This window comes from Nomascus leucogenys, chromosome 10 (genome assembly GCF_006542625.1).
Source record: "Nomascus leucogenys isolate Asia chromosome 10, Asia_NLE_v1, whole genome shotgun sequence".
NCBI classification, from domain to species: Eukaryota; Metazoa; Chordata; class Mammalia; order Primates; family Hylobatidae; genus Nomascus; species Nomascus leucogenys.
In genome coordinates this window covers 54364347-54391556 of record NC_044390.1, presented here as the reverse complement: position 1 = coordinate 54391556, position 27210 = coordinate 54364347, and the positions used below count along the sequence as shown (strand labels likewise).

Below are 27210 nucleotides of genomic sequence, written 5' to 3'. Positions count from 1 at the left end.
CTGTTATATGTTGCAAATATTTCCTCTGCATCTCTCATGATGTGCCTTTCAAATGCAGTTTATCCTCCTGAAGTTTTACATTTCTACATAATCCAGTTGGTCAATTTTTCCCCTTTATGCCTTCCAAATGGTATGTTTTGCTTAGCAAATAGTTCTTTAAGATTATTTATTTATTTATTTATTTATTTATTTATTTTGAGAGAAGGTCTTGCTGTGTTGCTGAGGCTGGAGTGCAGAGGAGTGATCATAGCTCACTCCAGCCTCAACCTCCTGTGCTCAGATGATCCTCCCACCTCAGCCTTCCAAGTAGCTGGGACCACAGGTGCATGTCGTCTCACCTGGCTAATTATTTTTTACAAGATTATAAAAATGATAAGAGAAATCCTATAATTTTTCTAGAAGTTTCCCCTTTATTATGTGGTTATTAACTTTAGACACTCCTAGATGCTGAATCTTTATAAAACTCAATTATCTGTTTAGTACAAATTCAACATCTGGGGCAACTGATGGACTCCCAACCAGTTGTGACCCTCTGAATTTTGCTTTGCCACATTTTATTATTTTCCATTTGGACGGGTTCTATCAATTTAACCAACAGAGAGAGGCTCTCAAAACAAAACAAAACAAAAAGAGGCTGGGCACAGTGGCTCACGCCTGTAATCCCAGCACTTTGGAAGGCCGAGGCAGGTGGATCACCTGAGGTCAGGAGTTCGAGACCAGCCTGGCCAACGTGGTGAAACCCCATCTCTACTAAAAATACAAAAATTAGCCAGGTGCGGTGGCACATGCCTGTAATCCCAGCTACTCAGGAGGCTGAGGCATGAGAATTGCTTGAACCCATGAGACAGAGGTTGCAGTGAGCCAAGATTATGCCACTGAACTCCAGCCTGGGTGACAGAGCAAGACTCTGTCTCAAAATCATCATCGTCATCATCATCATCATCATCATCATCATCATCACCATCATCATAGGCCAGGTGCAGCGGCTCACGCCTGTAATCCCAGCACTTTGGGAGTCCGAGGTGGGTAGATCACCTGAGGTCAGGAGTTCGAGACCAGCCTGGCCAACATGATGAAACCCTGTCTCTACTAAAAATACAAAAAATTTGCCAAGTGTGGTGGTGGGCACCTGTAATCCCAGCTACTCGAGAGGCTGAAGCAGGAGAATTGCTTGAACCCAGGAAGTGGATGTTGCAGTAAGCCAGGGTCACGCCACTGCACTCCAGCCTGGGCAACAAGAGCAAAACTTCATCTCAAAATAATAATAATAATAATAAAAGGCCAGGCATGGTGGCTCATGCCTGTAATGCCAGCACTTGGGAGGCTCAGGTGGGTAGATCACTTGAGGCCAGGAGATCAAGGCCAGCCTAGCCAACATAGTCAAACCCGTCTCCACTAAAAATACAAAAAATTAGCCAGGCATGGTGGCAGATGTCTGTAATCCCAGCTACTTGGGAGGCTGAGGCACAAGAATCGCTTGAACCTGGGAGGCAGAGGTTGCAGTGAACCAAGGTTGAGCCACTGCATTCCAGCCTGAGTGACAGAGAGATTCCGTCAAAAAAAAAAAAAGAGGGTTACATAATTGTTTTGAAATAATTATCCTTGGTTACAAAAATCAATAATAAGGGTGCAGCTGGACAGGAAGTTGCTGGGCAGATTGCCTTGCAGATGTATTTTTTTCTGTAAGGTTGCAATAGCCTGTGTGCAAGGCTGTGATTTTTGTAGTTTTTTCTGTTATTAGGCATACAAGTGTGAGAACTCTCTCTTCATAGCCTTCCTTTATAGCCTGTTTGCCGGGGTTTTCTTAACGTTATTGACTCTATTTTTATTCTGATGACTTTCACAATTCAATTCCATTCATCTTTTCTTTGGTAAACCAGGGTATTTCCAAGCTGACAAGCATTTTGATAGTTGCAAGGTCAAAATGTTCCCAGCTAATATACTCTCCCCTACCCTGGCCTGCTTCAGGAGAGGTGAGGTGCGTGAAAATATTTGCCAAAGGGACCCTTGCCATCTCTGCTTCAAAGGATTACACACTGCGCTTGTGGAACTTACTCTCTGGCCAGGAGAAATTTACCATTTGGGATGAAGGCTCAAAAAATCCCACTGAACCTCAGATCTGGAACCTTCATGTGGATGAGGCACACAAAGTTGTGTATTCAGCATCTGGCTCAAAGGTAACAAACACATGCCCTGTTTGTAAAGGAATGCTGCAACCAGAGCATTCAAAGACAGAATAGGCCATTTCTATAAGGAGGGGCTCCCTGATACAGTGATGGGGTGGGGGTGTAAATGGAGTACACAACCACTTGAGAGGGTGCTATAAGAGGTTTCAGACTTCATAGTTGAATTAGACAATCCTGATAATTCTTTCTGACCCCAAGATTTGAAACCTTTCATCTTTTTTGAATATCAGCATTTTTAGGGCTATAAATTTCCCTCAAAGTACTGCTTTACCTACATCCTGTAAATTTTGACATGAGTTTTCATTTACATGCAGTTTAAAATACTTTCAGATTTCACTTTTGATTTCTTCTTTGATCCATGGGCTATTTAAAAGTACGCTATTAGTTTCCAGATATTTGAGGGATTTCTGGATAGGGTCCTGTTCTTTATTTTTTTCTAATTAAATTCCATTTTGATGACATAAAACCTTTCAAATTCATTGAGACTTCTTTTATAGTCTCTCTCTCTCCTCTCTCTCTCTTTTTTTTTTTTTTTTTTTTGAGATGGAGTCCTGCTCTGTCACCCAGGCTGGAGTACAGTGGTACAATCTCAGCTCAGTGCAACCTCTACCTCCCAGGTTGAAGTGACTCTCCTGCCTCAGGCTCCTGAATAGCTGGGACTATAGGCACACGCTACCACATCCAGCTAATTTTTGTATTTTTAGTAGAGACAGTGTTTCACCATGTTGGCCAGGCTGGTCTCAAACTCTTGACCTCAGGTGATCCACCTGCCTTGGCCTCCCAAAGTGCTGGGATTACAGGCCTGAGCCATCATGCCCAGCCTGTTTTATAGTCTCTCTAAATGATCCGTGGGCTTCTGAAAACAATGTCTATTCCACTGTGTTATTCCATTACATCAATCATAACCCTGTGATTTCATAGTTTTATAAATGGAGACACACAATAACATCGTGGGTAATAGCTTAGTAATTGATGCCAGGAGGAAAAAAATCTTTATTTAACTATCAGTTGAGTTTCTTGGGAACTGAGTGACCTTGGTCGTGTCATTCACCATTCTAAGTCTCATTGCTGCCTCTTCCTCATAAGATCATGAGACATATCCTGGCATAGTGCTTAGTACACTGTAAGCACCAAATAATTGATATCTATTTATTATTATGTTACATGAGTAATTGGTGGTTGTTCACAGTAATATCGGTGCATATAAATCATGCTGCCCAAAATAGGAGTCACCACCCAGATGTATCTATTAAACACTTGAAATTTGGGGGATAGGGGGTAAGGGGAGGGAGAGCATTAGGACAAATACCTAATGCATGTGGGGCTTAAAACCTAGATGACAGGTTGATAGTTGCAGCAAACCACCATGGCATATGTATACGTATGCAACAAACCTGCACGTTCTGCACATGTATCCCAAAACTGAAAGTAACATTAAAAAATAAATAAATAAAAACACTTGAAATATGACTATCCCAACATGCTGAAATTCAAAGACCTAGTATAGTAAAAATAATATAAACTATCTCAATAATAATTTTTGTATTGATTACATGTTGAAGTGATACCACTTGGACATATTAGGTTAAATAAAATAGAATACTGAAATTGATTTCACTTGTTTCTTTGTACCTTTTGTAAGGTAGCTAATGAATTTAAAATCACATGTGAGGCCTGGCCCACCTCTCCTTTTTTTCTCTGAATTGGGAGTGTTAAAAATAAAATGCATAGGCCGGGTGCAGTGGCTCACACTCATAATCCCAGCACTTTGAGAAGCCAAGCAGGGAGGATAGTTTGAGCCCAAGAGCTCAGGAGCAGCCTGGGCAACATAGTCAGACCCTGTCTCTACAAAAACAAATTTAAAAATAGCCAGGCATGGTGGTGCGTGTCTGTGGTTCCAGCTACTTGGGAGGCTGAGGCAGAAGGATTGCTTGAGCCCAGGAGGTCGATCCTGCAGTGAGCCATGATTGCACCACTGCTCTCCAGCCTGGGTGAAAAAGAGAGGCTCTGTCTCCAAAAGAAAAGAAAATGCATAAAGTATACAAGAGAAGGCATCTTGCATTTGACTCCAGGAAACTTACAGTCTAGGTCTCCTGCCAAGATGCTGCTTCCTCTTCATTATTCTATTAGATCAATGCTTGGAATCTGGAAACTGCAGAGCCGGTTTTCCATATCCTGGGAGATGTCTCTGATCCTTGGATGTGCATGGCTGTGCTGGCCTCCCAGGCCACGCTGCTGACAGTGTCCAGGGATGGTGTGGTCAGTCTGTGGAGCTCAGCTACGGGAAAACTTCAGGGGAAGCAACATATGTCCAGCACCAAAGAAGAAACACCTACCTGTGCCGTCTCAGTCCAGAAGCAAGGAAAGCTTGTTACCGGGTTTAGCAATGGCTCCATCTGTTTGGTAAGCACCTTTACTGACTATGATGTGAACACTAACTCAGCTTGAAAGTGCTTAGATGTGCTAGAAGTTGGGAAAAATAATCTTGCCTTGTAACTTTGTTTTGTTTTGTTTTTGAGATGAAGTTTCACTTTTGTTGCCCAGGCTGGAGTGCAATGGCGTAATCTCAGCTCACTGCAACCTCCGCCTCTCAGGTTCAAGCGATTCTCACTGCCTCAGCCTCCCGAGTAGCTGGGATTACAGGCAAATGCCACCACGCCTGGCTAATTTTGTATTTTTAGTAGAGACGGGGTTTCTCCATGTCGGTCAGGCTGGTCTCGAACTCCCAACCTCAGATGATCCACCCACCTCGGCCTCCCAGAGTACTGGGATTACAGGCATGATCCACTGCGCCCGGCCGCATGCTTGGCTTCTTAATTGTAGGGATTTGCAGTTCAGCACAGTTCAGGAAACATCTGTTGGCATCTCTTGGGGACTGACCAGTGTGGGCAATTGTTGAAACTCAGTCCTTCAGGGGAGCTCTAAGACATGTATGGAATGGGGTCGAGAGTTGTGCCACAGAGGGACTAGGAGTTGGGCTCTATCCACCTGCCCTATTGGTGGTTGGTGGACGGCTGCTTTCATGGACATTAACATATAGACTGGCTGGGCGCTGTGTCTCACTCCTGTAATCCCAGCACTTTGGTAGGCTGAGGTGGGGTGGATCATTTGAGGTCAGCAGTTCGAGACCAGCCTGGCCGACATGGCAAAACCCCGTCTTTACTAAAAGTACAAAAATTGACCAGGCACGGTGGCTCACACCTGTAATGCCAGCACTTTGGGAGGCCGGGGCAGGTGGATCACCTGAGGTCGGGAGTTTGAGACCAGCCTGGCCAACATGAAGAAACCTCGTCTCTACTGAAAAAGCATACAAAAAATTAGCCAGGCGTGGTGGTAAGCGCCTGTAATCCCAACTACTTGGGAGGCTGAGGCAGGAGAATTGCTTGAACCTAGGAGGTGGAGGATGCAGTGAGCCAAGATTGCACCAGTGCACTCCAGCCTGGACAATAAGAGCAAAACTCCATCTCAAAAAACAAAACAAAACAAAACAAAAAACAACGGCAACAAAAACAAAAACCCAAAAATTAGCCGGATGTGGTGGTGGGTGCCTGTGATCCCTGCTACTAGGGAGGCTGAGGCAGGAGAATCACTTGAACACGGGAGGTGGAGGATGCAGTGAGCCGAGATCATGCCATTGCACTCCAGCCTGGGTGACAGATCAAGACTCCATTTCAAAAAAAAAAAAAAAAGAAAGAAAGGAATCATGGTGGTGCATACTTGTACTCCCAGCTACTTGAGAGGCTGATGTGGGAGGATCACTTGAGCTTAGGAGGTGGAGGCTGCAATGAGCCAAAATTGCACCACTGCACTCCAGCCTGAGTGACAGAGCCAGGCCCTGTCTCAAAAAAAATTAAAAAAAAAAAAACAAAAAAAGAAAAGAAGAAGACTCATCCCAAATCCCAAAGCTTCACATTTCTGAACCTCATGACCTTGTGGTCTTCATGAGTTCTCAAGGTACCAAGTACAACAACAAAAGATACTCCCAAATCCTTGGGGTTGTTTTTCTTTTTCTCAAGCCTCTTTGCAGATATTTTGTTTTGTTTTTTGAGACAGGGTCTTACTTTATCTCTCAGGCGGGAGTGCAGTGGCATGATCATGGCTCCCTGCAGCCTCGACCTCCCGGGCTCAAGACTTCCTCTTGCCTCAGCCTCCTGAGTAGCTGGGACTACAGGCGCACAACCCCATGCCTGGCTAATTATTATTATTATCATTTTGTAGAGGTGGGGGGTCTCACTATGTTGCCCAGGCTGGTTTCAAACTTATGGGCTCATTCAGCCTTCCAAAGTGCTGGGATTACAGGCATGACCCACTGTGCCTGGCCAGAATTTGTTTTTTACCTTTTTTTTTTAACTGTTTTTTTGGTTTTTTTTTTGAGATCGAGTCTTGCTCTGTCGCCCAGACTGGAATGCAGTGGCGCAATCTTGGCTCACTGAAACCTTCACCTCCTAGCTTCAAGCGATTCTCCTGCCTCTGCCTCCCCAGTAGCTGGGACTACAGGCATGCGCCACCACGCTCAGCTAATTTTTGTATTTTTAGTAGAGATGGGGTTTCACCATGTTGGCCAGGATGGTCTCAAACTCCTGACCTCGAGTGATCCACCCACTTCGGTCTCCCAAAGTACGGGATTACAAGCATGAGCCATCACACCTGGCCAGCTTTTATGTTTTTAATTTAAAAAATTTTTTAGAGACAGAGTCTCAGTCTGTCACCCTGGCTGCAATGCAGTGGCACGATCATAGCTCACTGCAGCCTCCAACTCCTAGGGGCACAAGTGATCCTCCTGCTTTAGCCTCCTGAGTAGCTGGGACCACAGGGGTGTACCACCATGCCCAGCTAAAATTTTTATTAAGAGATGGGGTCAGCTAGGCATGGTGGCTCACGCCTGTAATCCCAGCACTTTGGGAGGCCAAGGTAGGCGGATCACATGAGATCAAGAGTTCGAGACCAGCTTGGCCCACATGGTGAAACCCCATCTCTACTAAAAATACAAAAATTAGCCGGGCATGGTGGCAGGTGCCTGTAATCCCAGCTACTTGGGAGGCTGAGGCAGGGGAATTGCTTGAACCCGGGAGGCGGAGGTTGCAGTGAACCAAGATCACACCACTGCACTCCTGCCTGGGAAACAGGGCGAGACTCCATCTCAAAAACAAAAAAAAAGAAAAAAAGAAAAAAATTCCAAACTTGTAATCCTTAACCCGTGGAAGTGCCTGACAGGCATCCTTGGTTCTGCACAGGTTTCCTCCAAAGGGGACAGATTGCTGGAGAAGCTTCCAGATGCTGTGAGGTTCCTGGTGGTCTCTGAAGATGAGTCCCTCCTCGCCGCAGGTAGCATTTAGCTCTCATTTGGAGTAGTGAGGAAGCTAATCAGAATCAGGTTGGAGAAGGGGGTGGGGCTTGGGGACAGAGAGAAGTCCTAGGGCCAGAGGTTAGCAACTTTTTCTGCCAAATGGCCTCATAGTAAACATTTTTTGCAGTCCAGACAAGACATCCTCAGTTGCAAAGACTCAACTCTGCAGTTGTGGTACAAAAACTAGTATAGACACTATTTTTCTATTCTTTTTCTTTTTCTTTTTTTTTTTTTGTTTTTTGAAATAGGGTCTTGCTGTGTCACCCAGGTGGGAGTGGAGTGGCTCAATCATAATTCATTGCAGCCTTGAATTTCTGGGCTCAAAAGATCCTCCCACGTCAGCTTCCTGAATAGCTGGGATTACAGGCACACACCACCACACCCAGCTAATTTTTGTATTTTTAGTAGAGACGGAGTTTCACCATGTTGGCCAGGCTGGTCTCGAATTCCTGACCTCAGGTGATTCGCCCACCTTAGCCTCCCAAAGTGCTGGGATTACACAGGCGTGAGCCATTGTGCCCAGCCCTTTCCTTCCTTTTGATGCAGGATTTTTCTTGGCCTCTTTGCCAAGCTGGGAGCAGGGGGCACCCCATTTACTCAGCCTACGGGGCCACATCTGGCTTTTGGCCCAGCCCGCGGCTCCCATGGCCACTGCCACGACTGAGCACTCAGCCCCTAGCAGGAGGGAGCATGTGGGCAAGTGAATGTAGGGTTCAGCTGGCTGCTTCAAGCACTGACACAAGGCCAGGCTCTGTGCAGGGCCCATGGCCAGACCAGGCCATGTGTCACCCCAAAGGAAACACAAGGGGTCCACAACCCTGAAGCCCCAGAGGGGGTGTTACAGTGTGCTAATTAGCTTTTGTTTGTTTGTTTGTTTGAGACTGAGTCTCGCTCTATTGCCTAGGCTGGAGTGAAGTGGTATGATCTCAGCCCACTGCAACCTCCACCTCCCAGGTTCAAGCGATTCTCCTGCCTCAGTCTCCCAAGTATCTGGGATTACAGGTACCTGCTACCACGTCCCACTAATTTTTGTATTTTTAGTAGAAATGGGGTTTCATCATGTTGGCCAGGTTGGTCTTGAACTTCTGATTTCAGGTTATCTGCCTGCCTTGGACCCCCAAAGTGCTGGAATTACAAATATGAACCACCACACCCGGCCTAATTTGCTCTTTTAGTTCCACCATCTGCAACCCAATGGATGGTGGCATGTTAGCAGCTCAGTCAGCCCCTTTCTCCAATCTGGCCTGCAGCTCTGGGACTGGCTTGGCCCCACCACTGCTTCTATTGCATGGAGCAGCTGCCCTCTGCCATCAAGGACAGAGGGCCACAGTGTTACAGCCTTCCTGGGTACCTGCATCCAGTGAGTCCTAAGCTCTTGTCCCGTGTCCAAGAAGAATGAGGTCATGCTGACTATTGAAAAGTGATAAGGACAGAGAATTTTATTGAGCAACACAACAGCTCTCAGGGGAGAGGGGATGTGAAGGTCAGGTCATCTCTCTTAGTGTGGCTGAGTCTGGGGGTTTTTATAGGCACAGGATGGGGGAGGGGCAGACGGTCAGTAGTATTGGAAAAGGTAACATTCAATTGGTTAAAAAGCATTATTCAGGCCAGGTGCAGTGGCTCACGCCTGTAATTCCAGCACTTTGGGAGGCCAAGGTGGGCCATCGCCTGAGATCAGAAGTTCAGACCAGTCTGGACAACATGGTGAAACCCTGTCTCTACTAAAAATACAAAAATTATTCAGGCATGGTGGCAGGTGCCTGTAATCCCAGCTACTCGGGAGGATGAGGCGGGAGAATTGCTTAAACCCAGGAGGTGAAGATTGCAATGAGCCAAGATCACGCCACTGCCACAAAAGTCTTATTCAGAAAGAATCAATCAGGAAAGGGTGGGCAAACAGGAACAGGAGTTTTCACTCTGGGTTGTGGATTTCATTGGGAACGAGCAGCCCAGGCTGTTTTGGGTTCAAAGGTACAGTTTCACCAGGGACTCATTCCTATCTGCCTAGGCATTTGCCTGCCTCCTGCCGCTATCCCTTCCTTTCTCCCTTCTTACTTTCTTTCCTCTTCTTCCTTCCTTCTTCCCCTTCTCATTTCTCTCCTTCCTCCCTTCCTCTTTACTTTTTTCTTCCTCTCTACCTCCTTGACTCTCCTCTCTCCTTCCTCCCTTCCTTCCATCATAGTTATCAAAGGCCTGCTGTGTGCCCAGCTTTGTGCTAGTTTCTGAGATACCATGATGAGCCAAATAGGCAGTCCCTGCCCTCCAGGAACTTACAGTTTCATTATAATAACCTTACAAGTTTCCTTAAGATGAGTGATTACTGGCTGGGTACAGTGGCTCACGCCTGTAATCCCAGCACTTTGGAAGTCCGAGGTGGGCAGATCACTTGAGGTCAGGAGTTTGAGACCAGCTTGGCCAACATGGTGAAACCTGGTATCTACTAAAAAATACAAAATTTAGCCAGGCATGGTGGTCAGCACCTATAATCCCAGCTACTCAGGAAGCTGAGGCAGGAGAATCGCTTGAACCCAGAAGGCAGAGGTTGCAGTGAGCCAAGATCATGCCACTGCACTCCAGCCTCAGTGACAGAGCGAGACTCCATCTCAAAAAAAAAAAAAAAAAGATGAGTGATTACAGAAGTCAGGCCCACCCCCAACCAGCTGTGGGCTATGTGCAGATGGGGACAGGACTGAATCCACCTTCCCCGTCCTGGATCCCTTCTCCTGGCACCTAGCAGGGGCTCCAAAACATCTTTTTTTTTTTTTTTTTGAGACAGAGTCTAGCTCTGTTGCCCAGGCTGGAGTGCAGTGGCTCAATCTCAGCTCACTGCAGCCTCTGCCTCTTGGGCTCAAGCAATTCTCCTGCCTCGGCCTCCTGAGTAGCTGAGATTACAGGCATGCGCCATCACACCTGGCTAATTTTTGTATTTTTAGTAGAGAATAAAATACATGAAACATTGGGGTTCACCATGTTGGCCAGGCTGATCTCAAACTCCTGACCTCAAGTGATCTGCCCGCCTTGGTGTCCCAAAGTGCTGGGATTACATGCATGAACCACCACACCCGGCCTCCAAAACACCTCTGTTGTTGGAAGGAATGACCCTCAGCCCCCTCTGGGCATGAGAGGTGTAACCCCAATTCCTGCCGTTTTAGGCTTCAGAAGATCGGTGCGGATATTCTTGGCGGACTCAAGGGGCTTTCGCCAATTCATGGCCACGGATCTGGAACATGAAGACATGGTGGAGACGGCTGTTTTTGGTACTGAGAACAACCTGATCATCACGGGGTCCTTTGATGCGCTCATTCAGGTGAGGGGAGATCTGGGACCCTTCATCCTCACCTCCACCTCGGGAACAGACATTGTGATTCTTTGGGGATTTCTGGCTGCGAAATACAGACACCCACAAAAATGAGTGCAGGCAAAATAGGTGAGTTCATTAGGAGGATATGGGGGTGTATCCTCCGCCCCAGTGGCAGATCTGGGTGAGAATTACCGAAGTGTTCAACAAAGGAGGTAGCATTCCCAAACTGATCCTCAAACCTTGGGGGCAGATTTGTGCCTTCAGAGTGGAGCAGTGTTGTGGGGGAGGAAAATTCTCAATTTAAATTCAAAGTTGTCCAAGCTGGCGAGAAAAGTAGATGATAAAATAGCAGATCTTCAGTGTTTTAATCTCAGGCCCCTTGAAGTTCTCTTTTATTTTCCCCTCCTTCTTATGAGCTATTTTTTCCAGTTTTAAAGAAATTGACAAATAGACTGTGCACAGTGGCTCACGCCTGTAATCCCAGCACTTTGGAAGGCCAAGGCAGATGGATCACTTGGGCCCAGGAGTTCGAGACCAGCCTGGGCAACATAGCGAGACCCAGTCTCTACAAAAAAAAAACCACAAAAATTAGCCGGGCATGGTGGCGCGTGCCTGTAGTCCTAGCTACTCAGGAGGCTGAAGTGGGAGGATCACATGAGCCTGGGAGGTAGAGGCTGCAGTGAGCTGTGATTATGCCACTGCACTTCAGCCTGGGTGACAAAACAAGAACCTGTCTCCAAAAAATAAGAATAATTTTCTTTATTTTTTTTAGACCAATTCTCGCTCAGTCGCCCAGGCTGGAGGGCAGTGTGGTGCGATCTCAGCTCACTGCAACCTCCACCTCCCGGGTTCAAGCAATTCTCCTGCCTCAGCCTCGCGAGTAGCTGGGATTTCAGGCACCCACCACCATGGCTGGTTAATTTTTGTATTTTTAGTAGAGATGGGGTTTCACCATGTTGGCTAGGCTGGTCTCAAACTCCTGACCTCAGGTGATCAGCTGCCTTGGCCTCCCAAAGTGCTGGGATTACAGGCGTGAACCACCGTGCTTGGCTAGAATAAAATAATTAAAAAAAAAAAAACATTAAAAGTTTTGAGCTTCCAGATCCTCTAAAAAAGGTTTACAGGGCACCCTCTAAAAAAAGGTTTACAAGGCACCCTCCAGGGGTTCCCTGGAACACACTTTGGGAACTGCTCTGGAAGCTAATGGGTTCAAGCCTGAGGAAGTTAAAGGAATGGGAAGATGTGAAGGCCCTTGAACTTACAGCCTGAAAATTCACCTTAGGTATATGAATGGGCTGAAGTGTATTTCTTATTTTCTTATTTATTTATTTATTTATTTATTTTTATTTTTATTTTGACGGAGTCTCACTCTGTCGCCAGGCTGAAGTGCAGTGGTGCAATCTCAGCTCACTGCAATCTCTGCCTCCCAGGTTCAAGCGAGTCTCCTGTCTCAGCCTCCCGAGTAGCTGGGATTACAGGTGTGCACCACCACGCTTGGCTGATTTTTGTATTTTTAGTAGAGATGGGCTTTCACCATGTTGGCCCGGATGGTCTCAATCTCCTGACCTCATGATCCGCCCACCTTGGCCTCCCAAAGTGCTGGGATTACAGGCATGAGCCACTGCACCTGGCCTATTTATTTATTTTTATTTTTATTTATTTTTTTGAGACGGAGTTTCGCTCTTGTTGCCCAGGCTTGAGCGCAATGGCACGATCTTGGCTCATTGCAACCTCCACCTCCCGGGTTCAAGCGATTCTCCTGCCTCAGGCTCCTGTGTAGCTGGGATTACAGGCATGCGTCACCACGCCTGGCTAATTTTTTGTATTTTTAGTAGAGATGGAGTTTCTCCGTGTTGGTCAGGCTGGTCTCGAACTCCCGACCTCAGGTGATCCACCTGCCTCAGCCTCCCAAAGTGTTGGGATTACAGGCGTGAGCCACCACTTCTGGCCCAATGGGCTAAAGCGTGTTTCTGAACTACAGTTGTCCACAGAAGATGTCAGATCTGCCCTCCTGTTCTGCTTCCTCAGGTGTGGAGTCTGTCAGAACACGGGACCCTGCTGGACATCCTGGAAGGCGTCGGGGCCCCTGTGAGCCTGCTGGCCCGCGGCGGGGCTTTGGTGGCATCTGCTTCCCCACAGTCCTCATCTTTCAAGATCTGGGATCTCAGCAACGCTCATAGGTCCCGGGCGCCTGCACCATTTCTGGACCGCACCGGCCTCACCGCAGTGTCCCATAATGGAAGCTATGTCTACTTCCCCAAAATTGGGGACAAAAACAAAGTCACTATTTGGAACTTGGCAGAAGGTTGGTAAGGCATAAGTATGGTCATTTTTGTGGGTAAGGCTTGGAGCCGTCTGTCTTAGTTTAGGCTGCTGTAACAAATCATCCCCACAGGCTGGGCCCCATGGCTCACGCCTGTAATCCCAGGACTTTGGGAGGCCTAGGCGGGTGGATCACCTGAGGTCAGGAGTTCGAGACCAGCCTGGCCAACATGGCAAAACCCTGTCTCTACTAAAAATACAAAAGTTAGCTGGGCATGGTGGCATGTGCCTGTCCTCCCAGCTACTTGCGAGGCTGAGGCAGGAGAATTGTTCGAACCTGGGAGACGAAGACTGCAGTGAGCCGGGATCCTGCCTCTGCACTCCGGCCTGGGCGACAGAGTGAGACTCTGTCCCAGAAAAATAAAATAAAATAAATTATCCCCATAGACTGGGCGGCATAAGCAAGAAACATTATTCCTCAACATTCTGGAGGCTGGGAAGTTCCAGATCAAAGTGCGAGCAGATCTCATGTCTGGTGACGACCGGTTTCCTGGTTCACAGATGGCCATCTTCTTGATGTGTCCCCAGAGACAGAGAGAAATCTCTTGTGTCTCTTCTTATAAGGGCACTAACCCTATTCACGAACGCCCCACATTCATGATCTAATCACTTCCCTGTCACTCTGCTACAGTTTGGAGCTTTCGCCCTACAAACCTGATGTTGGCATTTAATATCTGGCTGGCCATGGTGGCTTAAACCTATAATCACAGCACTCTGGGGGGGCCGAGGCAGTAGGATTGTTTGAGCTCAGGGTTCAAGAACACCTGGGCAAGATGAGAGGATGCCATTTCTACTAAAAATTTAAAAAATAGCTGGATGTGGCCAGTCATGGTGGTTCACGCCTCTAATACCAGCACTTTGGGAGGCCAAGGCAGGCAGATCACTTGAGGTCGGGAGTTCAAGACCAGCCTGACCAACATGGAAAAACCCCGCCTCCATTAAAACAATACAAAATTAGCTGGGCGTGGTGGTGCATGCCTGTAATCCCAGCTACTCAGGAGGCTGAGGCAGAAGAATCGCTTGAACCTGGGAGGTGGAGGTTGCAGTGAGCCAAGATCACGCCATTGCACTCCAGCCTGGGCAACAAGAGCAAAACTGTCTCAAAAAAAATAATTAGCTGGATGTGGTGGCGTGTGCTTGTTGTTCTAGCTATTTGGGGGGCTGAGGTGGGAGGATCGCTTGAGCCTGGAAAGTTGAGGCTACAGTGAGTCATGATTGCACTACTGCACTCCAGCCTGGGTGACAGAGCGAGACCCTGTCTCTAAAAACAAAAAAAAAAGCCAGGCATGTTGGCTCACACCTGTGATCCCAGCACTTTGGGTGGCTAAGGTGGGTGGATCACTTGAGCTCAGGAGTTTGAGACCAGATGTGTCTACATAAAAGACAAAAATTAGCTCGGTGTAGTGGCTCATGTCTGTAGTCCAAGCTACTTGGGAGGCTGTGGTGGTAGGATCACTTGAGCCCAGAAGACAGAAGTTGCAGTGAGCTGAGATTGTGCCACTGCACTCCAGCCTGGACGACAGAACAAGACCCTGTTTCAAAACAAAACAACAACAAAAAAACAAATTTAATCCCCAGTGTTAGAGGGAGGCCTCATGGGAGTTGTTTGAGTCATAAGGATACATCCCCCATGAATAGATTAATGCCCTCTCCTGGCGAGGCAGTGGTGGTGGTGGTGAGTGGTGGTGGTGGTGGTGGTGGTGAGTGGTGGTGAGTGGTGGTGAGTGTTGGTGGTGGTGGTGGTGGTGAGTGGTGAGTGGTGGTGGTGGTGGTGGTGGTGAGTGGTGATGGTGGTAGTGGTGGTGGTGATGGTGGTGGTGGTGGTGGTGAGTGGTGGTGGTGGTGGTGGTGGTGGTGATGGTCGTGAGTGGTGGTGGTGATGGTGGTGGTGGTGGTGGTGATGGTGGTGAGTGGTGGTGGTGGTGGTGGTGGTGAGTGGTGGTGAGTGGTGGTGGTGGTGAGTGGTGGTGGTGGTGAGTGGTGGTGGTGATGGTGGTGGTGGTGGTAGTGGTGAGTGGTGAATGGTGGTGGTGGTGGTGAGTGGTGGTGGTGGTGGTGAGTGGTGGTGAGTGGTGGTGGTGGTGGTGGTGAGTGGTGGTGGTGGTGGTGGTGATGGTCGTGAGTGGTGGTGGTGATGGTGGTGGTGGTGGTGGTGGTGGTGATGGTGGTGAGTGGTGGTAGTGGTGGTGGTGAGTGGTGGTAGTGGTGGTGAGTGGTGGTGGTGGTGGTTGTTGGTGGTGGTGATGGTGGTGAGTGGTGGTGGTGGTGGTGGTGATGGTCGTGAGTGGTGGTGGTGATGGTGGTGGTGGTGGTGGTGGTGATGGTGGTGAGTGGTGGTAGTGGTGGTGGTGAGTGGTGGTAGTGGTGGTGGTGAGTGGTGGTGAGTGGTAGTGGTGGTGAGTGTTGGTGGTGGTGGTGGTGATGGTGGTGATGGTCGTGAGTGGTGGTGGTGGTGGTGATGGTGGTGGTGGTGGTGGTGGTGGTGGTGGTGAGTGGTGGTGAGTGGTGGTGGTGGTGGTGGTGAGTGGTGGTGAGTGGTGGTGGTGGTGGTGGTGAGTGGTAGTGGTGAGTGGTGATGGTGGTGGTGGTGGTGAGTGGTGGTGGTGGTGGTGGTGAGTGGTGGTGGTGGTGGTGGTGGTGGTAGTGGTGAGTGGTGAATGGTGGTGGTGGTGGTGGTGGTGGTGGTGGTGGTGAGTGGTGGTGAGTGGTGGTGGTGGTGGTGGTGAGTGGTGAGTGGTGAATGGTGGTGGTGGTGGTGAGTGGTGGTGGTGGTGGTGGTGGTGGTGGTGGTGAGTGGTGAATGGTGGTGGTGGTGGTGAGTGGTGGTGGTGGTGGTGGTGAGTGGTGGTGGTGGTGGTGGTGGTGGTGGTGGTGGTGGTGGTGGTGGTGGTGGTGGTGGTGGTGGTGGTGGTGGTGGTGGTGGTGGTAGTGGTGAGTGGTGAATGGTGGTGGTGGTGGTGAGTGGTGGTGGTGGTGGTGGTGGTGGTGGTGGTGGTGATGGTGGTGAGTGGTGGTAGTGGTGGTGGTGAGTGGTGGTGAGTGGTGGTGGTGGTGGTGTGGTGGTGAGTGGTGGTGGTGGTGGTGGTGGTGAGTGGTGATGGCGGTATGGTGGTGGTGGGGTGGTGATGGTGGTGGTGGGTGGTGGGGGGTGGTGGTGGTGGTGTGGTGGTGAGTGGTGATGGTGGTATGGTGGTGGTGTGAGTGGTGGTGGTGGTGGTGGTGGTGGTGGTGGTGGTGGTGGTGGTGGTGGTGATGGTGGTGGTGGTGGTGGTGGTGGTGATGGTGGTGGTGGTGTGGTGAGTGGTGATGGTGGTGGTGGTGGTGGTGGTGGTGGTGGTGGTGATGGTGGGTGGTGGTGGTGGTGGGTGGTGGGGTGGTGTGGTGGTGGTGTGGTGGTGGTGGTGGTGGTGGTAGTGGTGGTGGTGATGGTGGTATGGTGGTGGTGGTGGTGAGTGGTGGTGGTGGTGGTGGTGGTGGTGATGGTGGTGGTGGTGGTGGTGGTGGTGATGGTGGTGGTGGTGGTGGTGGTGTGGTGGTGGTGTGGTGGTTGGTGGTGGTGATGGTGGTGGTGGTGGTGGTGGTGGTGTGGTGGTGGTGGTGGTGGTGTAGTGGTGGTGGTGTGGTGGTATGGTGGTGGTGGTGGTGGTGAGTGGGTGGTGGTGGTGGTGGTGATGGTGGTGGTGGTGGTGGTGGTGGTGGTGGTGGTGGTGGTGGTGGTGGTGATGGTGGTGGTGGTGGTGGTGGTGGTGGTGGTGAGTGGTGGGTGGTGGTGGTGATGGTGTGAGTGGTGGTGGTGGTGGTGGTGGTGGTGGTGATGGTGGTGGTGGTGATGGTGGTGGTGGTGGTGGTGGTGGTGGTGGTGTGGTGGTGGTGGTGGTGGTGATGGTGGGTGGTGGTGGTGGTGGTGGTGGTGTGGTGGTGGTGAGTGGTGTGGTGGTGGTGATGGTGGTGGTGGTGGTGGTGGTGAGTGGTGTGGTGGTGGTGGTGGTGATGGTGTGGTGGTGGTGGTGGTGGTGGTGGTGTGGTGGTGGGTGAGTGGTGGTGGTGGTGGTGGTGGTGGTGGTGAGTGGTGGTGGTGGTGGTGGTGTGATGGTGATGGTGGTGGTGGTGTGGTGGTGGTGATGGTGGTGGTGGTGGTGGTGGTGGTGGTGAGTATGGTGGTGGTGGTGGTGGTGAGTGGTGAGTGGTGGTGAGTATTGGTGGTGGTGGTGAGTGGTGAGTGGTGGTGGTGGTGAGTGGTGGTGGGTGGTGGTGGTGGTGAGTGGTGGTGGTGGTGAGTGTTGGTGGTGAATGGTGGTGGTGAGTCTTACTCTGTTAGTTCTTGTGAGGTTGTTAAAAAGAACCTGACCCCAGCTACTCAGGAGGCAGAAACAGGAAGATTGCTTGAGGCCGGGAGTTGGAGACCAGCCTGGGCAACATGGACCCTGTCTTCAATAAAAATAAAAATAATGGCCGGCCGTGGTGGCTCATGCCTGTAGTCCCAGCACTTTGGGAGGCTGAGGTGGGTGGATTACGAGGTCAGGAGTTCAAGACTAGCCTGGCCAACATGGTGAAACCCCATCTCTACTAAAAACACAAAAATTAGCGGGGTACCTGTAATTACAGGCGGGCACCTGTAATCCCAGCTGTTCAGGAGGCTGAGGCAGGAGAATCGCTTGAGCCCAGCAGGCAGAGGTTGCAGTGTGCACCATTGCACTCCAGCCTGGGCGACAGAGCAAGACTCTGTCTCAAAAATAAATAAATAAATAAATAAAAATAAAAATAAAAATAATTAGTTGGGCATGGTGGTATTCACCTGTAGTCTCAGCTACTTGAGAGATGGAGGCAGGAGGATCGCTTGAGCCCAGGAATTTGAGGCTGCAGTGAACTGTGATTGCACCACTGCACTCCAGCCTAGGTGACACAGCAAGACCCTATCTCAATTTAAAAAAAAAAAAAAAAGGAAGGTGGCACTTCCCTCTCTCTTTCTTCCTCTGGCCGTATGACCTCTGCACACCCCAACCCCCTTCACCTTTCGTATTAAGAAGCAGCAGCCTGGGGCCTTCGCCAGAAGCAGAGGCTGGCACCATGCTTCCTGTACAGCCTGAAGAACAATGAGTCACATAAACCTCTTATTCATAATTATGCATTACTGTATTAGTCTGTTCTCACACTGCTAATAAAGACATATGTGAGGCCGGGCATGGTGGCTCATGCCTGTAATTCTAGCACTTTGGGAGGCCTACGCAGGTGGATCATTTGAGGTCAGGAGTTCGAGACCAGCCTGCCAACATGGTGAAACCCTGTCTCTACTAAAATTCCAAAACTTAGCCGGAAATCACTTGAACCCAGGAGGTGGCGGTGGCAGTGAGCCAAGATCTTGCCACTGCACTCCAGCCTGGGCAAGAGTCAGACTCTGTCTCAAAAAAAAAAAAAAAAAAAAAAAAAAAGACATACCTGAGACTGGGTAATTTGTAAAGGAAAAAGGTTTAATGGACTCACAGTTCCACATGGCTGGGAAGGCCTCACAATCATGGCAGAAGGCAAATGAGGAGCAAAGTCACATCTTACATGGCATCAGGCAAGAGAGTGTGTGCAGGGGAACTGCCCTTTACAAAATCATCAGATCTCATGAGACTTATTTGCTACCACAAGAACAGTATGGGGGAGACTGCCTCCATGATTCAATTATCTCCACCTGGCCTTGGCCTTGACCTGTGGGAATTATTACAATTCAAAATGAGATTTGGGTGGGGACACAGCCAAACCATGTCAGTTACCCAGCCTCAGGTAGTCCTTCATAGCAACACCAACAGACTTAGACAGGCCCCAGCTCCTAATACCATCCTATGGGGAGTGAGGATTTTGAAATAGGAATTTGGTGGTGGGAGGGAACACAAATCTTCAGTCCATAAGATTCCTATAACTTCAATCAGGTAGAAAGTGGCTAGTCAAAAACAGGCTTTCATTAGCAACACCAATGAACTAAGACAGGCCCCAGCTCCTAATACCATCCCATGGAGGGTGATGATTTTAACATAGGAATTTGTGGGGTGACACAAATCTTCAGTCCATAAGACGCCTATAACTTCAATCAGGTGGAAAGCAGCTAGTCATGGCGGGGCGTGGTGGCTCACACCTGTAATCCCAGCACTTTGGGAGGCTGAGGTGGGTGGATCATTTGAGGTCACGAGTTGGAGACCAGACTGGCCAACATGGCGAAACCCCATTTCTACTTAAAAAAAAAAAAAAATTATCTGGGCATGGTGGTGCATGCCTGTAATCCCAGCTACTGGGGAGGCTGAGGCAGGATAATTGCTTGAACCTGGGAGGTGGAGGCTGCAGTGAGCCAAGACCATACCACTGCACTCCAGCCTTGGCAACAGAGTGAGACTCCACCCCCTGGAAAAAAAAAAAAAAAAAGAAAGTAGCTGGTCAAAAACAGGATTTCATTTTATACATTTTCTGTATGAGGTAGTTGGCAGTCTTGTTGTTTTTGTTTGGCATGTTTTAATTCAGGTTACCTAGAAGCTGCGTCTGTGATGAGGATATTTGCACAAGTGATGTATTGAGGGGTGTTTCCAGGAGAACCCCAGAGGGGGATGAGAAAACAGGGCTGGCGGGGGAAAGGGTTGGGCAAGAATGCAGGCTCAGCTAAAGTCCCCCTCAGCCTCATTCCATGGGGAGCCCTGGAAGAGGCACAGCACAAGTCTTAGTCAATTCTGGCCGCTATAACAGAATGCCATAGTTTGGGTGGCTTAGAAAGAACAGCAAATGGGGCCAGGCGTGGTGGCTCATGCCTGTAATCCCAGCACTTTGGGAGGCTGCGGAGAGAGGATCACTTGAGGCCAGAAGTTCGAGACCAGCAGTTCGAGACCAGCCTGGGCAACATAGTGAGACCCCACCTCTACAAAAAAATTTAAAAGGTATCAGGCTTGGTGGTATACACCTGTAGTCCTAGTTACTCCAGAGTCTGAGGCAGGAGGATTGCTTGAGCTGGGGAGTTCAAGGCTGCAGTGAGCTATGATAATGCCACTGCACTCCAGCTTGGGCAACAGAGACCCTGTCTCTCTGGTTTTTTTTTTTTTAGTTTAAAGAAAGAACAGAAATTTATTTATCATATTTCTGGAGGAGGCTGGGGAGTCCAAGATCAAGGTGCCAGCAACTTTGGTGTCTTGGGTTAAAATAATTTTTTTTTCAATTCGGTATCTGGTGAGTGTCCTCTTTCTGGGTCATGGATGGCCAGATTTTCTTTGTCCTCACATGGTAGAAAGGGACAAAGAAGCTCCCTGGGGCCTCTTTTTTTGTTGTTCTGTCTTATTTAAGACACAGGGCTCACTCCACTGCCTAGGCTGGAGTGAAGAGGTACAATGACGGCTCAGTGCAGCCTCGAACTCCTGGGCTCAAGCTATCTTCCTGCCTCAGCCTCCTGAGTAGCTGGAACCACAGGTGCACCACCATGCCTGTCTCCTGGAGACTTTTAAATTTTTTTAAAATATTTATTTATTTATTTATTTTTATTTTATTTTATTTCTGTTGTATTGTTTTGTTTGAGATGGAGTCTCGCTCTGTCACCCAGGCTGGAGTGCAGTGGTGTGATGTCAGTTCACTGCAACCTCCGCCTCCCGGGTTCAAGCAATTCTGCCTCAGCCTCCTGAGTAGCTGAGATTACAGGTGTGCAACACAATGCCTGTGCTAATTTTTGTATTTTTAGTAGAGATGGGGTTTCCCCATGTTGGCCAGGCTGGTCTCGAACTCCTGACCTCAAGTGATCCGCCTGCCTCGGCCTCCCAAAGTGCTGGGATTACAGGCATGAGCCACTGTGCCCAGACAAATTTTGTGTGTTTTGTAGAGACAGGGTCTTTCTGTGTTGCCCAGGGTGGTCTTCACCTCCTGGGCTCAAGCAATCTGCCTGCCTCAGCCTCCCAAAGTGCTGGGATTAGAGGCGCGCATCACCACACCTGGTTAATTTTTTAATGTTTTTGCAGAGACAGGGGTCTCACTCTTTTGCTCAGACTGGCCTTGAACTCCTGGTCTCAAGCCATCCTCTCACTTCAGCCTCCTGAATAGATGGGATTACAGGCATGAGCCACTGCACCTGGCATCTCTCCATTTCCTTGGGCCCTGGTTCACCCTGCAACTAGCAAACAAGCACCTCGAGAATTGTAACCTCACTTGACTTGCTCCCTGCCAACCCCCAGAGCTTTGCCTAGTGGGCTGTTACTCTAAAAATGTTTGCCAAATTAATGACTGAATGAAGTTGAGAATCAGCTTGAAAATCAGGATTCCTTTCTCCTATTATTTCATCATTAACAAGGAGCTTCTTTTTTCTTTTTCTTTTTCTTTTTTTTTTTTTTTTTTTTTTTTTTTTTTGAGAGGGAGTCTCCATCTGTTGCCGAGGCTGGAGTGCAGTGGTGTGATCTTGACTCACTGCAACCTCCACCTCCTGGGTTCAAGCAATCTCCTGCCTCAGCCTCCCTTCCAAGTAGCTGGAATTACAGGTGCCTGCCTCCACGCCTGGTTAATTTTTGTATTTTTGGTAGAGACAGTGTTTTGCCATGTTGGCCAGGCTGGTCTCAAACTCCTGACCTCAGGTGATCCATCCACCTCGGCCTCCCAAAGTGCTTGGATTACAGGTGTCAGTCACTGCACCCTGCCATTAACGAGGAGTTTCTATACCTCTATCCTCCCAGCAGGACTGTGCCAAGTGCCGTTGGTGAGAAACTCAGAAATCCCTCACTGTCCAATTCTCGCAGACCCAAGGGTGCCCCCACCTTCATTTTACTCCTGGGAATTGCCCACTGAAATGGCCCCAGTCAATGACTGCCTGATGTGGGAATACAAAAGTCTGGCCCCCTTGCTTCAAGATGGGACAATTCATGGTGGCTTATGCCTGTAATCCCAGTACTTTGGGAGGCAAAGGTGGGAGGATCATTTGAGCCCTGGAGTTCAAGAACAGCCTGGGCAACATGGTGAAATCCAGTCTCTACAAAAATTAGCTGGGTGTGGTGGCCCGAGCCTGTAGTCCCAGTTACTTGGGGGGCTGAGATGGGAAAATCACTTGAGCCCAGGAGATTGAGGCTGCAGTGAGCCATGATCGCACCACTGCACTCCAGCCCAGCAACAGAACGAGACTCCGTCTCTTAATAAATAAATACATAAATAGGCTGGACGCGATGGCTCATGTCTGTAATCCCAGCACTTTGGGAGGCCGAGGCAGGCGGATCACTTGAGGTCAGGAGTTCAACACCAGCCTGGCCAATATAGTGAAACCCCGTCTCTACTAAAAATACAAAAAAATAAGCTAGGCGTGGTGGCGTGCACCTCTAGTTCCAGCTACCCGGGAGGCTGAGTTGGGAGAACTGCTGGAATCTGGGAGGCAGAGGTTACAGTGAGCCGAGATTGTGCCACTGCACTCCAGCCTGGACAACAAAGCCAGACTCCATCTAAAAAAAATAAAAAATAAAAAAATTAATAGGGCACAGTGGTGGGCGCCTGTAGTCCCAGCTACTCAGGAGGCTGAGGCAGGAGAATCGCTTGAGTCCAGGAGTTGGAGGCTGCAGTGAGCTTCAGTCTCGCCACTGCACTCCAGCCTGGCAGACAGAGCAATACTGTCTCCAAAAAAAAAAGAAAAAGAAAAAAATATGAACACCAGGCTGGGTGTGGTGGCCCATGCCTGTAATCCCAGCACTTTGGGAGGCCAAGGTGGGTGGATCATCTGAGGTTGGGAGTTCGAGACCAGCTTGGCCAACATGGAGAAACCCCATCTCTACTAAAAATACAAAATTAGTTGGGCGTGGTGGCACACACCTGTAATCCCAGCTACTTGGGTTGCTGAGGCAGGAGGATTGCTTGAATCCGGGAGGCGGAGATTATGGTGACCCGAGATCGTGCTATTGCACTACAGCCTGGGCAACAGAGTGTGACTCCATCTCAAAAACAAAACAAAACTACAAAAGCCACCAGGGAAGCAGGGCTGCTGTGATTCACTCTCAGTGTAAGTCATTCTCATTTTTCTTCCCTGGCAGGCGAGGAACAAGATTCCCTGGACACCTCCAGTGAGGTCAGGTGTCTGGAGGTTGCTGAGCAGCGCAAGCTCCTATTTACGGGCCTTGTGTCGGGGGTCGTCCTTGTGTTCCCCCTGAATTCCAGGCAGGACGTGATATGCATTCCCCCTCCCGAGGCCCGGAAAGCCGTCAACTGCATGTCCCTGAGCAAGTGCGAGGACCGCCTGGCCATCGCCTATGACAACATCGTCCTGGTGCTGGACATCACCCCCGGGGACCCCTGCCCAGTCATCGATGGGCCAAGGTACACCTTTTATACCCAGCTGCCTGAGACCCTCTCCAACGTGGCCATTCTGACGGACTACCGTGTGGTCTACGGCATGACCAACGGGGACCTCTTTCTTTACGAGTGTGCAAATTCCAAAGTGTTTCCCTTGGAGGCCCACAGGAGCCGAGTTGCCTGTGTGGAGGTCAGCCACAAGGAGCAGCTGGTGGTCAGCGGGTCTGAGGATGCCCTGCTGTGTCTCTGGGACCTGCAGGCACGCAAGTGGAAATTCGAGATGAGCTACACGGTGCGTGGCCCGCCTCCCCATGTTCATACTAAACCCAGGCATTGGAAAACCAATAGATAGCCATCATTTACTAAGCACACACCATGGGCCATCGACCAGGATGGGACTAGGGTGAAGAAAATGAGGCACTTGGTCAAGCGCAGTGGCTCACGCCTGTAATCCCAGTACTTTCGGAGGCTGAGGCGGGCGGATCACCTGAGATCGGGAGCTCGAGACCAGCCTGGCCAACATGGTGAAACCCCGTCTCTACTAAAAATACAAAAATTAGCCAGGCATGGTGTTGCATGCTTGTAATCCCAGCTATTTGCGGGGCTGAGGCAGGAGAATCGCTTGAAATTGGGGGGCAGAGGTTGCAGTGAGCCAAGATCACACCACTGCACTCCAGCCTGACTACAGACACTCCGTCTAAAAAAAAAAAAAAAGAAAAAAAAGAAAAAAAAAGAAAAGTGAGGCATTTGTCTCAGAAGCAAAGTTTTTTTTGGTTTTCATTGTTTTTTTAAAGAGAGAGGGACCCCACTGTCACAAGGCTATAGTACAGTGGCACAATCATAGCTCATTGCAGCCTCAATCTCCTGGCCTCAAGTGATCCTCCTGCCTCAGCCTCCCAAAGCACTGGGATTTCAGGCATGACCCACCGGACCTGGCTACAAAGTTCAAAGGAGTACCAAAAAGCTCAGCAATGGTAGGCCAGGTGCAGTGGCTCACCTGGCACTTTGGGAGGCCCAGGCAGGAGGATCACTTGAGGCCAGGAGCTGGAGACCAGCCTGGGCAACATAGGGAGACCTTATCTCTACAAACAAATACAAAAATTAGCTGGGCATGGTGGTGTGCACCTGTGATCCAGCTACTTAGAGGGCTGAGGTGGAAGGATTGATTGAGCCTGGATGCCACTGCCCTCTAGCCTGGGTGATAGAGCAAGGCCTGTTTCAAGAAAACAAAAAACAAAAACCCAGCAATGAAGATAAATAATTTTTTTTTTTTTGAGATGGAGTCTTGCTCTGTCACCCAGGCTGGAATGCAGTGGTGCAATCTCAGCTCACTGCAGCCTCCCCGGTTCCAGCGACTCTCCTACCTCAACCTCCCAAGTAGCTGGGATTACAGATAAGCACCACCATGCCCAGCTAAGTTTTTTGTTTTTAGTAGAGAAGGGGTTTTGCCATGTTGTCCAGGCTGAACTCCTGGCCTCAAGTGACCCGCCTTGACCTCCCAAAGTGCTGGGATTACAGGTTTGAGCCACTGCACCTGGCCAAGAAGTAACATTTTAATGCAATATTTTAAAAAATCTAAAATGAATACCAAAATTCCACGAAGAACAAAATCTCAACATTATAGGTAAAAACTGGATCAAATCCTGGGCTGGCTTAGTGCTGCTTCACTGTCTTCACCCTAATCCTGTCTCTGTACTATTTCTTTATTTTATTTTATTTTTGAGATGGAGTCTTGCTCTGTTGCCCAGGCTGGAGTGCAGTGGCGTGATCTCGGCTCACTACAAGCTCTGTCTCCCGGGTTTATGCCATTCTCCTGCCTCAGCCTCCCGAGTAGCTGGGACTACAGGCGCCCGCCACCATGCCTGGCTAATTTTTTTGTATTTTTTTTGGTAGAGATGGGGTTTTGCCGTGTTAGCCAGGATGGTCTCGATCTCCTGACCTTGTGATCTGCCCACCTTGGCCTCCCAAAGTGCTGGGATTACAGGCGTGAGCCACTGCGCCTGGCTGCTCCGTGCTATTTCTTTATCCAACTGATATTTATTGAAAAACCTCTGCCAGGTCCCCGTTCTATCACGAAGGGTTGCTTTCCTATCACCCCTTTCTATCTCCCTGGTCACAGGGAGACACTATCCCATGTCTTGGAGTCACTTTCTAGTTGGGAAGACACAGTGAGCTCTGTCTGGGCAAAAGGTTTTTTTGTGTGTGTGTTTTGCTCGCTGAAGTTTCCCTTGTTCCTAGGAGAGCTCCTGACGTTTCCTTGATGCTCAGTAAAAGGCAAGGGCTGCTGCTTAAGAAGGCCATGTAAGGCTGGGCACCATGGCTCACACCTGTAATCCCAGCACTTTGGGAGGCTGAGGCGGGCGGATCACCTGAGGTCAGGGGATCGAGACCAGCATAGCCAACATGGTGAAACTCTGTCTCTACTAAAAATACAAAAATTAGCCCTGCATGGTGGCATGTGCCTGTAATCCCAGCTACCTGGGAGGCTGAGGCAGGAGAATCGCTGGAACCTGGAAGGCAGAGGCTGCAGTGAGCCGAGATCATGCCACTGCACTCCAGCCTGGGCAACAGAGTGAGACTCTGTCTCAAAAAAAAAAAAGAAAAAGGCCTTGTAAGTCTAGATTAGGTGCAGCGACTCATGCCTGTAATCCCAGCACTTTGGGAGGCCGAGGCAGGAGGATTGCTTGAGCTCAGGATTTCAAGACCAGCCTCAGCAACACAGCAAGATCCCGTCTCTAGAAAAAAAATTAGCCAGGTGTGGAGGTGTGTGCCTGTAGTCCCAGCTAGTTAGGAGGCTGAGGCGGGAGGATCGATTGAGCCCTGGAGTTTGAGGCGGTAGTGAGCTATGATCTTGCCACTGTACTCCAGCCTGGACGACAATACAAGATTCTGTCTCTCAAGCAAAACTAACTAATAAACAAAAACGAAGAAATTAACATGTGAACAGTACTATTAATTAAACTGTCGACCTTATGGGAATCTTCTTATTTTTATTTTTTGTTATTTATTAATTAATTTATTTTATTTTATTTTTTTGAGGCAGGGTCTTACTCTGTCACCCAGGCTGTAGTGCAGTGGTGCAGTCATAGTTCACTGCAGCCTCCGCCTCCTGGGTTCAGGTGATTCTTCCACCTCAGCCTCCTAAGTAGCTGGGACTACAGGCATGCACCACTGCACCTGGCTAATTTTTTATTTTTTTGTAGAGACAGGGTTTCACCCACCCACCTTGGCTTCCCAAAGTGCTGGGATTACAGGTGTGAGCTATCACGTCCAGCCTTTATTGGAATCTTACCAGCTTTTCAATTCGTTCCTTTTTTCCATTCTAGAATCCAATCCAGGATTCCATGTGGCATTAGCACATAGCTTTTAATTAAATACAATCATAGCTAACATCCGTATAACCAAAGTAATTTAAGAAATTGAATCCCCATCAAAAAAAGAAATTGGGAACAGGCACAGTGGCTCATGCCTGTAATCCCAGCACTTTGGGAGGCTGAGGGGGGGTGGATCAGTTGAGGTCAGGAGTTCAAGACCAGCCTGACCAACATGGTGAAACCTCATCTCTCATAAAAATACAAAAATTAGCTGGGCATGGTGGCACATGCCTGTAATCCCAGCTACTTGGGAGGCCGAGGCAAGAGAATCGCTTGAACCCAGGAGCCGGAGGTTGCAGTGAGCCAAGATTGTGATATTCCACTCCAGCCAGGGCAGCAAGAGTGAGACTCTGTCTCAGAAAAAAAAAAAAAAAAAAAAAAAAAAAAAAAGAGAAAAGAAAAGGAAAAAGAAAA

The 27210-nt window shown here is 49.0% G+C and overlaps 1 protein-coding gene across 9 annotated transcripts in view; it reads left to right on the top strand.

The window, feature by feature from the left end:
* Positions 1 to 27210, top strand: part of NWD1 (NACHT and WD repeat domain containing 1) — a 99244-nt gene that overhangs the window by 65745 nt on the left and 6289 nt on the right. For 7 of the 9 annotated variants that reach the window (XM_030820507.1, XM_030820508.1, XM_030820513.1 and 4 more), the window contains 6 exons: positions 1969 to 2177; positions 4317 to 4589; positions 7421 to 7511; positions 10686 to 10840; positions 12863 to 13139; positions 23164 to 23714. In XM_030820507.1, the coding sequence (XP_030676367.1) occupies positions 1969 to 2177; positions 4317 to 4589; positions 7421 to 7511; positions 10686 to 10840; positions 12863 to 13139; positions 23164 to 23714 (1556 nt within the window). The remainder of the gene's footprint in view (positions 1 to 1968; positions 2178 to 4316; positions 4590 to 7420; positions 7512 to 10685; positions 10841 to 12862; positions 13140 to 23163; positions 23715 to 27210) is intronic. The other 2 variants (XM_030820511.1, XM_030820515.1) reach the window with 2 other exon arrangements.